General features: G+C 36.9%; 3 protein-coding genes across 3 annotated transcripts; 1 reads left to right on the forward strand and 2 right to left on the reverse strand.

Moving 5' to 3' along the window:
• Positions 1 to 2,733: 2,733 nt before the first annotated feature.
• On the forward strand, positions 2,734 to 5,596 carry LOC140884681 (uncharacterized). The gene is made up of 2 exons (XM_073291511.1): positions 2,734 to 2,843; positions 4,554 to 5,596. Exon 2 carries the CDS (start codon positions 4,757 to 4,759, stop codon positions 5,186 to 5,188), a length of 432 nt encoding a protein of 143 aa, XP_073147612.1. The 5' UTR covers positions 2,734 to 2,843; positions 4,554 to 4,756; the 3' UTR covers positions 5,189 to 5,596.
• Positions 5,597 to 6,051: 455 nt separating this feature from the next.
• On the reverse strand, positions 6,052 to 6,555 carry LOC140878060 (RING-H2 finger protein ATL66-like). Its single transcript, XM_073281661.1, has one exon. The coding sequence runs from the start codon at positions 6,553 to 6,555 to the stop codon at positions 6,052 to 6,054; it is 504 nt and encodes a 167-aa protein (XP_073137762.1).
• Positions 6,556 to 8,368: 1,813 nt separating this feature from the next.
• Positions 8,369 to 11,969, reverse strand: LOC140882202 (uncharacterized). The gene is made up of 4 exons (XM_073288035.1): positions 11,337 to 11,969; positions 10,290 to 10,775; positions 9,276 to 9,788; positions 8,369 to 8,599 (listed from the first exon to the last, which is right to left on the reverse strand). The coding sequence occupies exons 1-4, from the start codon at positions 11,850 to 11,852 to the stop codon at positions 8,516 to 8,518; spliced, it is 1,599 nt and encodes a 532-aa protein (XP_073144136.1). The 5' UTR covers positions 11,853 to 11,969; the 3' UTR covers positions 8,369 to 8,515.
• Between the last annotated feature and the right edge of the window lie 709 nt (positions 11,970 to 12,678).

Genomic DNA, 12,678 nt, shown 5'->3' on the forward strand with positions numbered 1-12,678 from the left:
GAAATTCGAAAATGAGGATTTTGATTGAGGTTGGATTTGAGTTGTTTTGATGGGTTGGGATGATGATTGAGTTATTGTGATTGTTGTTTGATGGTTTGCATTTTCGGATAGTCAATTTATAGCCGTTATGCCGTCGAAATCGAGTTTGAATTGTCGGTTTTTGGTTTGGTTTAGTTGAATATCGAATTTGATTGAGTTTAAATTCCGAGTTGATATTGAGTCCGTATTCGATGTTTTGACAGTTGATTGAGGATTCGGGAGTTGATCGAACTTGGAGACTTGTTATCGATTGAAGAATTGAAGACGGTATATTATTGATTGTTGTATCGACTTTGAGTTTGTTATCCGAATAGACTATGATATCGAGTTATCTCTTGTTGACAGGAATCACTTGAAGCTTCGAGAAAAGGTAAAAGTCGACAATGAAACGAATGAGAACGAATACTCGAGATCGACTTATTCTCGAGTTCCCGAAAATCACATACTACATGTTTATTTGCTTGAGTGAATTTGATTGTTATTCTATCTTCACTTGCATTCCATATTGAGCCGATTTCTCGATTCGTTTTGAAATTAGACGATTTAGGGAGCTATATTGAAGTGGCTTTGGATTTCGAGTTTTTCCAATTGCCAGAATACTTCTTATAGTTGCTCTGAAGTCTAGGGGTTGAGTTGAACGACATCCACCCCGAATGGGTGTGTCGGTGAGTTGTTGTGAGGACTTGGCCCCGGGATCCCAACCGAATAACGATTGATATTTTGATTATCTGATTTGATAGTCCCGAGTTTTGAAGTCATGCATTCATTCATTCTCATTTTGATTTGTTACTGATTATTACATTTCAATCTGAGGTATTTACTTGATATTGCATGTCTGTCTCTTTTACTTAAAAATTATATTTCTAACCGGTTTATTCGGCTGTTGTCTTTGTTTGTATGTGTACTTGGCAACAGGAGCATCAGGAGCTGGACCTAGTCGTTTGGGTTAGCTCGGGGTGAGATGATAGAAGTGAGACTTCGTGTGTCGTAGGGTTGCTTTTGGACTTGTATTCTATTTTATTTAGTCGAACGATTACTACCGTCGAACTTGTATTATTAAACATCGTCCTGTTGGTGTTTCGAACGCCTTATTTCATGTTTAAGCTATGATTGGAACCTTGGTTGTTTATATTATCATTTTGAGCTTGTAGAGTCAATATTTTCTTGCCTAGGATTCAGCAACCCGAGGACTACGCGCGGGCGCGCGTGGCTGGCCGAGGACTATGCGCGGGCACGCGACTTGACGAGCGGGCGCGCTTGGTGGCCGAGGGGCATGCGCGGGCGCGCGTGAGTTCCTTTAAAAAAAAAAAAATTCGATTCGTTTTTACGCAGCTCATCGTGTTTGATTTTGTTTAATTATTCGAGAATAGTAGATTAGAAACGGGGTCTCACAGATGTTAGTAAGGACAGCGAACAGGGTTCTAGCCCGACTATTTTTAGGGAGGAGTGGTGATATCCCGGGAAGTCAGGGGTATCAAGGCTAAGAAGAATCAGAAGCATCAGGGATGTTAGTCAGGACAACGAACAGGGTTCTAGCCCGACTATTTTTAGGGAGGATTGGTGATATCCCAGGAAGCCAGGTGTATCAGGGCTAAGGAGAAGCAGAAGCATCAGGGATGCTAGTCAGGACAGCGAACAGGGTTCTAGCCCGTCTATTTTTAGGGAGGAGTGATGATATCCTGGGAAGCCAGGGGTATCAGGGCTAAGGAGAAGCAGAAGCATCAGGGATGCTAGTCAGGGCAGTGAACAGAGCTATACCGAGTCAGGGACGTTAGGGATGTATAAAGGCAGACCTGGAGCTCCAGGATCCCGGGAGGACCAGGTCTTCATGACTTAGACAAAGCCCATTTCTCCAGGGCATGATCCCCACGATTGCCATAATCCCAAGCCTTCCGGCTTCATCGTGTGTGACAGGTAAACGTGGGTAACTCTTGCACCCACGACCCAGATCGTGGCCAATACCCTGGAAATGCGGAGTGACTTTCTCACTCCAAGGCTTATAAATACCTTGCCTCAGGTGTTTGTAGAGGTATGTTCATCAAAAATTTCAAAGCACTATATTCATTTTTCTTGAAGCTCACTCTATTTTTGAGTCTGACTTAAGCATCGGAGTGGCTCCGCCGGAAAACCTTCTGGCGTCCCACTAACGTGCTTTCATTTTTTTCCCTTGTGTACAAATCATCTCGATCAAGGAGGGACAAACCACACTTCATCTCTACTAGCCCGGTTAGCTCGTCAAGCCCACTATACTACCCTTGATAGCTCGGGCACTCGTTTTTATCAAACATCATCATATTATATATCATATTTGTCTCGTTTTATAGTCATTACAAATATTACAATTTCATCAACTTGGAAGTGTGTTCATTTCTTTTTTTTTTTTTGGAAGAGAGAAGTGTGTTCATTTTTTAACTTAAAAGTCAATAGATATTTAAAAGTTTCATGGATTTTCCATGATTCGTGTTTTTTTAGCAATCAATGATTCTTGTTTGAATGTTTAGGAACAATTATTTTTTGATCCGATATATTTATTAAGCATTTTGAAAAAAAAATAACTAAAATTGTCAAATTAAAATATACATGACAAAAATTAAAATTAAAAAACATAGAGAACCGAAATTATGAATAATGCAGATCAAAATTGTAGTTTCTTTTATGTACTAATATTAAAAGATTACCATGAAAAGAAGGTTTACCATTTTATTTCCAATAGACCAAAAAATTTTTTTTTGTTCCATCTCCGAAACGTGTAGTGTTCTAAGGTTCTCTCTTCACCTTTCTTGTCATCTTCCTTCCATCCAAAGGTATGAAATTCTGTTCTTCATCTTTTTTCTTCTATTTCATACATGATAAGCAATAGTTTTTTAGATTATTTTCGTGTTTTACCGATTTTTGAACACATTTTCAATTGTGTCTGATTCAATTAACATAATTGGTGTTCGAAAAGAAGCATTTGAAAACAATTTACCAATATAGAAAACCGAAAGTGAAGTTCATCTGCAACTTAGTGTTTGAGAGTTATCTGTAAAAAAATTGTTTCGTGATGTTGGGAAAAAAGATGGACATAATTGGCAATGAAATTGGTATATAGGTTAGACACACCAAATTTGTAAATCGGCGAAACATGGGTTCCCTTTTGATTTACTGGCTGGAATACTCATGAATTTGTAAATCTTCCAATTTAATTAATTGGTTTTTATCGAAGAATTACTAATCACAAACCAGAATATTCAATGAGAAGTTGGCAGCGACTGGAAGAGTTGAATTGAATATTCAATTGTATGGCCAAAGGCCACCGATCAAATGGGTCAAATTCAAAAGACAATTTGAGTGTTTAACATATATAGTTGGACAAACCAGATTACCTCCGCTGATAATAATTATTTTTTCAGAAGCAGAATTGTGTGAAGCTATGTAATTGCTTTCTTGTGAGCAATTTATGTGGTTCGAGATTCACAAAAAAAATATTTAATTATTTTGTATTATATATATATATATATATTTTTTTATCATACGCATTCTTAAAGAAAGAACTATCAATGGGAGATTTACAAGCAAAAATAATTTTTGAGCAATGAATTAATTAAACTTATGGTCGATGTTGCCATGCGAGGATGGCGTGATAAGAATGAGATCTTGAACAAAAGAACAGTAGAAAGCCCCGAGGTCTCACGGTGTAGTTCAATTTTAAGCTAAATCTGGAAAATTTTGTCAAAAAATGTGATCACTTTTTTTTGTCTTACAACAAATTGTAAATCCTCGAGGCCGAATGTGTTTTTGAATTGTTACCAGGCATCAGTCATGTATCCATTTATGTACATAAAGATGTTGGTACAGTTACATGCCTGGGATATCGAAAAAAGGTCCATCGTTACAGATGTGATTGCCTCTTCGAGCTCACATATGCTCCATTAGGACCATACATATCAAATTGCTTTCAAAATTCTTCTGTGGTCATTACGCCAGAACAACAAACGACCATCGAGTTTTCGAAAATTTTCCCATAGGTTTAATCTTAGATGATATATATCTCGTAGTGACGAGTAAGATCACACCAACACCAAGAAAGAAGTTAATATTCAAAATAATATTTTAATTTATATTATTCTAGATGCATTAGTGTGTTAATTCTTGGTTAATATTTGATTTAACTTTTGTATTGAAGCTATTCTCAAATGTTGAGTTGTTAGTGCACTTAATTTTCAAATTTTTAATCATGTAATATAGTTGCAAAATGTCATGAATAATGAATTTTTCTTGATTCCATAATTCAAGTGTTTACTTAAATTTAATTATTTGTAGAAATATGAAAGTTCACCGTCTTCGCCTTTTCCAGATATCTGCTCTTGTTTCGTCTGCTCAAGTTCTTATAAAAATCTTTCCAGATTTTCTAAAAATAAATGATATCAATAGTAGAGAGATGTAATTCTATTCAAAATTTTATTTTCTACATTCATAAATCTTTATATGCATGAGTATTGTTCAATTACTAATTCCAATGTTCTTGTATTCAGGTGGTATTCGCCTTCCTACCTTTCATTATAAATCAGTTAATTTCTTTGATCATGACGTGGCCCCATCACTTAGGAAGGTTCCCTTCGTGTGTTTAATGGGTTGTGAATCTGTTGTTCGTTCATTTACCTCCTTCATCAAACTGAAATGCACTCGTCCAATAGATGGATCGACCCTGCTAATTTCAAAGAAATGAGAACATAAGATGGAGCAAGGAACAACTCTACAGCTTTTGAAGAACATTGTGCCAGCGGCACAAAACAACATAAACACCAGATTCATTGTCTTGGACAAAGGGACAGTGGTACTGGAAGGACAACAAAAGACTTGCCTTGCGCTAGTGGCGGATGAAACGGCTGCTGTGCACTTCCAATTTTGGGGGGACGAGTGCGATGCTTTTGAGGGAGGCGACATCATAATCCTTGTGAATGGCATATTTTCATATAGTCGGAACAATCTGATTTTGAGGGCTGGTAAGAGAGGGAAGGTGGAGAAAGTGGGGGAATTCACCTTGGCTTATGTGGAGACACCCAACATGAGCGAGATACAGTGGGTGCCTTGTCTCCGTGATCCGAAGAGATACGTGCAGCAAGCTGTCATCTCTTCCCATTCCCGCTTGTTCCCTCCACCACGTTGAAAAACATTGTCCACTTGTACCCTTTTTTTTCATGTGAGAATCAAACATTTAAGGGCTAAAACTGCAGATTTGAGAGCTTGTATAGCGGAATTACAGAAGTCGAATGCAGAAAATGCAGATTTGAGAGCACGTGTGGCGGGCGTAGAGGGATCGATGCGCGTTTTTATGTCTCGCATGATGTTTTCTCAGACATTGGAGCATCCTTGTGTTTTTACCGATTATTCTTCACCTATTATTGACTTCGATGAGACTCAACCGCCATGACACTCACATCAATGGCTGAAGTTAAGAAGTGTTTTGAGTTTTTTCTTATGGATTGACAACAAAACATTTGTATCGAACAATTTGTAGAATTATTGACATTTGGTTTGGGATACTTCATTTATGAATGGTATAAATGATTGTGTTGATATTGTGTTTTGCTTTCGATTGATTGTATATTTTGGGATATTGGTGGTTTTTTTTTTCCAGCGAGGCATTGGTTGAACTAAGTAATAGTTAACCAGGAGCAGAGGCTGTTAGGATGGCCGAAAGAACACCTTTGGTCTCTAATTTAGAGACCGAAAGGGCTATTTCGGTTTCCAAACTGACAAAAATCGAAAGACTGATAGGTATAATTGTGATATATATTCCCACACAAACGTCATGGCAAAAGTATTTTTTTTAAAATAATAGTCTTATTTCACAAAGTGATCAAAAAATTATTCATCTTTGTTATAAAATATCCCTGCGTGATAGTTAACACAGATAATTGAATCTACATAACAAAATTTTTTAACTACAATTTTACATGAGTGGATGGAGGTGTTGAAAGATGATTTACACAACAAAATCAAGATTAAAATTATAAGAGTAAGCGGGAGTCAAACAAGAGAGCCAACTCGAAGCATGTCACGACACAGCGGGCAGCTCGACTGATTCTTCAGCCATTCATCCACACACTCCTTGTGAAAGCAATGGCGACATTGCGGCAGAATCTTAACCTCATCCTCGTCTCCATAGATTCCGAGGCATATACAGCACTCAGCTCCTCCGGGGCTAGCCTCCGCCGCCGTCGAGCCGTACGTCACAACTGGTATGTCATTGATAGCCACCGGGTCGAGGCCCAGTGTTGGCTTCGGCGGCAGCGACGCCATGTGGGTGCTGGAATTCGAGGGAGGCGGAGAATTTCGACACCTTTGGATGGCCCACCTCGCGCAGAGGAAGATCGGGGTGAGTAAGAAAATGATGGAGAGAAGTATCACGCCGATGAAAAAGAGAGTAGTGCCGTTAATTTGCATGTTTGAGTCCACGTTGTATTCAGCCGATAGATAGCGGGAGCGGATTTGAAACGATGAAGACGGCGGCATAGGAGAAGTAGTGTCCATTCGGGAGGGATCGAGTAAGAAGAGAAGATACTGAAATTTGAGATATATGTACATATTTCATGTTTGTATAAGTATATATAGGAGTGGAGGTGAGACGATTCGGTTCATGTTATAGTGCAATTAAGTAGCTCGAGCGTTTGTATGCATATATTTTGTTTTATTTTATTTGAAGATGATAATGTTCTTAGAAATGTTTCAAACCAATAGAAATGACTAATCATATGATTTCGTATACAAGTTGGTTCCATATTTGTATTTGCAAATATTGGATGCACGAATCACATAAATTATGATATAGGTACATTCATATGGGAATTAAATATAATCCATAATATTTTTAACAATATATTGTCCTGTATAGAGTTTTTATTACTATGATTTTTACAATTTGATATACATGACGTCCAATTGTCGACGTAACATGGAATAATGTTGCATTTAATCTAAGAACAAATTTTTATTTGATTTGAGTTTTCATTATAATAATATATAATTATTTGAACTGTTTTAAATCTTATATAATTAATTAGGTCCGTATTAACATTAGAATAGCATTTTTATCCAGCAACTTGATGCAGGGTGAACAACTAAAATAGTCTTAAAACGGAAATGAAATTTGACTTATCTTCACTTTAACAATTTACACAATGAATGACTAGAACCCAAGTTGAGCAATTAGGTGCCGCCAATATTTTTTCATTTATATTAAAATAAGATTATGATCAATCAAATCATAAAATACATGAATTCCAGCCAAGTTGTGCACATATATTTTTTTAAAGGTTTTTTTTCACTCGAGATTTGATATTTTATTTTGATTGAGAGTGATTAAAGAAGGAAATTAGGCAAGGACCTCTCGAACAATCAAATCATATCAAAGCAAAGACAGACATAAAATTGACCTTTCACTAGGATCCTAACGGTAAGCTTCCTAGTTTTTCAACTAGATTCGGGTGACCATGTCACAATCTGAAAATTCTGGAAGCAGCAACACAACCATCGGGGAGAGCGATATGATATCGGAGCCCAGAATATTACGGCATGAGGTTGGCTATGCATAAGGGCCAAGGGGAATCCACACAATCAAACAGAACAAATTTGAATCTATTTTTAAAAAAAACTACACCACTTTCTTGACTCGATTTTGTTACTAGTTTACGACCATACATCTCGTTAAAATGTGTATGTGCCAAAGACCGTGCGACGGTAGACTGTGTTTCAATATAGCAGAATATAGGACACCAATTGTTTTGAATATTACCTCTTGTGCTATTAGTACTTTGAAACTGTCCAAAACTTTTAAGTCTTGAAGCAAGACTTCAGCTGAAGTATAATACCCCGCATCACTTTCCTAAACAACAAAACTTGCCATTGATAAATCATGATTTTAAGACAACCGCAGCAGCAGGCTTCTATCCATGCTACACCGAGTTGTGCTCACTGCAGAGAGTGAGCAGTCTCACTCGATGAAAGATTTATAAAACTTGTGAATGGTAAAAACACTGAAAGAATATCACCGCTTGTGAATGCAAAAGAACAGTTCGCTAAGAGTCGTCACACAAGATCTCTATAGAAACTTGGAAACAGACAAGAGCATCATTTTAAGAAGGAGATCAACAAATGGCATCTGAGATTTCGCTTCGGTTTGTGAGGTAACATGCCGAATATCAAAAAATAAAGACAGATCATATCTTGCAGAGAGATGTTGCAAGTCAATCAACCTAACCAAACTACCTATAAACCAGGCATGTGCTCATATAGTGGATTGAAACTTATTTTGTGTAATTCTGCATCCAAAAACTGTCCAGATTCCTAAAATTGAAAATCTGGAGCTGTCAGTCTATATTGGATAGAAGACAATATAGAAAAGATCATTGCCACAAAATCCATGTCAAGAAAAACATCGCAAGGTCAAATTTGAAGCCGCCAGAACAAGAATGGAGCGGATGCTACCGTCAGATTATAGTGAAGATGAGAAGCTAAATTGTATGCCAGTCTTCCCGCGGTCATGCTCATGTTGTTTCAATATGTAGCAGTAGTTAACCTGATAATCATGCCACATTATGAGCATATCTTTTTGGCTCAGAACAAAATAAACAAATGAAAAAGAGAGAGAAGTATGAAGTATCCATCTGCAAGAACTTTCCCCCTTTTTAATTGTATTGTATCTGATGAGAAGGATTTTGGTGCCGCTTGATTGGGTTTTGATCTAAAAATTTATGAAAAAAATATAGCACTATATATTGGAATATCATTTAGAGATAAATGCGGAAATTTGACCTTACATGTAATTGTGATAAAGAATATGAAATAAATAATGAACAGTAAAAAGGAAAAATGTGATTGTGAAATTATTATATTTTGAAATCTGAATAGTTTATTTGAATGAAAAAATAATTAAAACAAAACAAAACAAACTTTCAAATTGTGTAAACCAAATAATATATTTTCTCCACTCAACAGACCAACCAAACATGACCTCGTTAATCTGGAGTATCTACTTTTATTAGACTGGTATGAATAATATTAATTTACTTGCGGAAAATTAGAATTTAATCTCATTGTTTTTGTTTTGTTAGAACATTTGTATAGGTCATAAGGATGAAATGAGAACGGATGATTTTAAACTTATCGAAAAATCATTGAAAGGGCAAATAACTTTGAGAGTTGAGGCTATTAATAACATGATTTCAATAAATCATTTTTTTAAATAAACTCACCTCCATGCGAAACAGCTTGGTGGGTACAATGATTCCAAATCCAGCTGAGCTTCGGAAAGAATCTCGAAGTTTCTGGAAAGATAATTGCCGAAATGCATTCTCAGTTAATTTGCTAAGGCTGCCAGTGCAAGCAAACACATGCCCGTGGATACCAGCATCCCTGAGAACCCGCAAGGGTAGATCAAAAGAGAAGTCTGCAAAAGCAGTGAGAGCAAGATCTCCGCCAATATAATCCATTCCAGAATCATCAGAAGTTTGATCGCTTGGATTTTCTCTAACAACTCGTCTATGCTCAGCCGGACCCAATCCCCTTGCTTTGAAACCCAAAACAGATAATGGACCACTCAGGGAGCAAACTGGAGATGTATTACCACCCATAAAGAACCTATCGGGCAAAGATGAAGGAGAATTCAAGAATCCGTTTCCCCACGGAAATACAACACCACCCGAAACTCCAAAATTCAGTGCAGCTCTATAGAATCCCAAGGGGACAGCATAACGAAGATCAAACTCCTATCCACATATAACAAATCGTTAAAGTACAGCAATGATCAAAACATCTTGTCAAGTGAATCGTACATGGCAACCACAGGTTGGTAATGATAAGACGATTCCATATCTGGCAAAAAAGCACGCTTGCATATAATTTCAATCAAGTGCTAAAAAGAATGCATAACATTTGGATACATTCATAGATATATGAATCTAAGATTCTAAAATAAATAAATACACGCAAAAGGGAAAAAAGAAGCATGTGTCAGTTTAAAACATCTTATTAAAAATCATATTCTGCACTTGATTTTGCAATACACGAAATAACACACTTATTTTCTAGAAAAGATGGAGGAGAGACGTTTGAAAAGATTAAGTATTGCTATGATAGTTCAATAAAACAAATTTCTGAGTCGAATAAATAGATCGGCGAAAAAAAGGACCTGAGCTAAATGAACAAGCGCTGGGATCTCTAGGAATAAAATACAGGTAAAAGAAAGATAGTTGCAAGGTGTACAAAACCTGTCGAATAAAGTGCAAGCTCCGTGAATCTGGAAAAAGACCACCAATTTGAGTAGTAGAAACAAATGCATGTCCTTGAGTTGGCCTCATTGGAGAATCTCTCTTATCATGTTTAAATGTGTATTTTAAAGAGGAGAGCAAACTATGTCCAAGCTGCCTCCTTACTGTGTGTGATGCCATTTGGGATGGATCAGTTAAGGTACGCCAAGAGAGATTGCATGACACATCATGGTTCCCAGTTGATAATAACCCAAGTGAGATGCCAAGACCTTGCTCTTTATAAGAAGAAAACTTCAACCAATCTTGAGAAAGCAGAGATATTCTTGCTGTCAAGGGCGTAGACCACGCTTTGAATTTAGGTAGGGATACACCAGTACTGATCTCTGATGCTTGACCCCAACCATAAGCCACCGAACCATCCCAAATATCTCCATAACCAAATACATTTTTTAGTTTCAGCGATCCTTCTAGAGACCAAGATCTTGCCTACGAAAGCACCGTAAAAAATTAGAATAAAGCACAGTAACATCCGAAAAATGGCAAGTAAAACCTCCAAATCATCCCTACGTGAAAAAGCCCGAGATGAAAAACACGGACTCACGGTATCAAATTAAAGGTTTTCATTAAAGAGAGTGCATTGAGCATGGCCTGATATTCATACAATTAAAAAAATCTGCATTCCATCAATCAGTACAAAGCATTCCACATTCAACAGTAGTAATCGCAAGGTTGCTATCTATAGAGAAATGGTCTTGCTGGACTGTACATTTCGATCACATGGTGTATTTTGTCCACCGAGTAACACTTCAAAAAACAACTGCTATATAATTAGCACGTTACAAATAATTCAACCTCATTTCCACAACAAAATTCCATGTAACAATTCTATCAAGTCAAGTTACATAGAAACACTAATCTAGCAACCAATTACCTAAAAATTATCAGCCTAAATCCAATTTTCAGTATCCCAAGCTGCAATTGAATTCAAAAAAAATTAAACCCAAATACGAAAGGATCTCAGAATAAACACTGCTTCAAGAACGCTACCTCCGGCTTGGTAAAAATTCCTAAATCTCCTGTGAGTGGGTTCTTAGCCTCGGCAACTTCAACAATCACATTCGCAGTACCGGGGAGTTCAGGCGGCCCTGCGTCGAGAGTAATATTGACAGACTCGAAAATATCAAGGCGCTGGAGCCGAGCGTTGGCAACACCGGCGGCACGTAGCAGCTGCTGAATGGTGTTAGCATTCCTGAAAAGTTCGGATACCTCGGACTCGATCAAAGAATCCTTCGTCTTGTCGTTCCCCTTGATGATGACGTCATGGACCCGAACCGGGACTCGCTCAGTAGAGAGGCGTCTGAAGAGGGACTCCATTTTGACCTGGTCCCCTCGAACTCGATCCTCAGTAGAGATGGACTCGGGTTCTTCTCCATCTTCTTCGTCCTCTTCATCCTGTTCCAAGATTTCTTCATCTTCTTCTTCGATACCTTCAAATGCTTCCTGATCGGGCTTCGAGTTTTCTGGTTCGTGGGGCTGAGGGTCGGATTCTGGCTGGGTTTCCATGTATATAATGCTTGATCTCAAGAGACCGTAACGAGCAGCGGCGATCGGCGACGGTAGGGCGGAAGCGGAACTGAATTCTGAAAGAGCCTGCAGTGGTAAAGTATAAATGACGGTAAATTAAGCCACAATCCATTGAAACGACGTCGTATTACTTTAGGGGACTTCCTAAAATACCAATCTAATTAATCTCAATCGACTCGAAATTTAAAATGTTTGAGTTTCAATAGTTTTTAATTAGAAGTTCCTAAAATAACAATGTAATTCATCTTAATCGACATGATATTTAAAATATTTGATTTTAAATAGTTTATAATTGGAACTTTCTAAAATACCAATGTAATTCATCTGAATCGACATTAACTTTAAAATGTTTTAGTTTGAATCATTTATAATTGAGTCGAAATCGAGTTTTATTTAACAAATATAATCGTGACTCGTGAGCTTATTCGAAATTTTATCGAGTTTGGACGATTTTAATAAATATATAAATTATACAATTAAATAATCATTGAATTCATGTAAACCCAAATTTTTATATTTAAAAAAAACTATAACATTATTATTAAAATTTGTGTATTTTATTCTAATGAATAAATTTAATAGATTTTAATATGTTTGTCATAAGTGTAATCATATCATATATATCAAATACCAAAACTATTTTTTTTCATTTAAGAATTTACTCACAAGCTTACTAACGAATATATTCATGAGTTAACGAGCCGAATATTGTAAAGCTTGAGTTTGGTTCATTTATCTCAACGAACTTCATTAAGTTTTTATCAAATCGAGCTTCATATAGCTTGCGAGTAACTTGGTGTATTTA

This window comes from Henckelia pumila, chromosome 2 (assembly GCF_033568475.1).
Source record: "Henckelia pumila isolate YLH828 chromosome 2, ASM3356847v2, whole genome shotgun sequence".
In the NCBI taxonomy this organism is placed as follows: domain Eukaryota; kingdom Viridiplantae; phylum Streptophyta; class Magnoliopsida; order Lamiales; family Gesneriaceae; genus Henckelia; species Henckelia pumila.

Bases quoted from the DNA above. Each gene is read 5' to 3' on its own strand.
- LOC140884681 (XM_073291511.1), top strand. From the start codon at position 4,757: ATGGAGCAAGGAACAACTCTACAGCTTTTGAAGAACATTGTGCCAGCG.
- LOC140878060 (XM_073281661.1), bottom strand. From the start codon at position 6,555: ATGGACACTACTTCTCCTATGCCGCCGTCTTCATCGTTTCAAATCCGC.
- LOC140882202 (XM_073288035.1), bottom strand. From the start codon at position 11,852: ATGGAAACCCAGCCAGAATCCGACCCTCAGCCCCACGAACCAGAAAAC. The intron at 10,776-11,336 runs GTAGCGTTCTTG...GTGCTTTCGTAG, and splicing joins GAATTTTTACCAAGCCGGAG to GCAAGATCTTGGTCTCTAGA. The intron at 9,789-10,289 runs GTTTTGTACACC...ATATGTGGATAG, and splicing joins GCTTGCACTTTATTCGACAG to GAGTTTGATCTTCGTTATGC.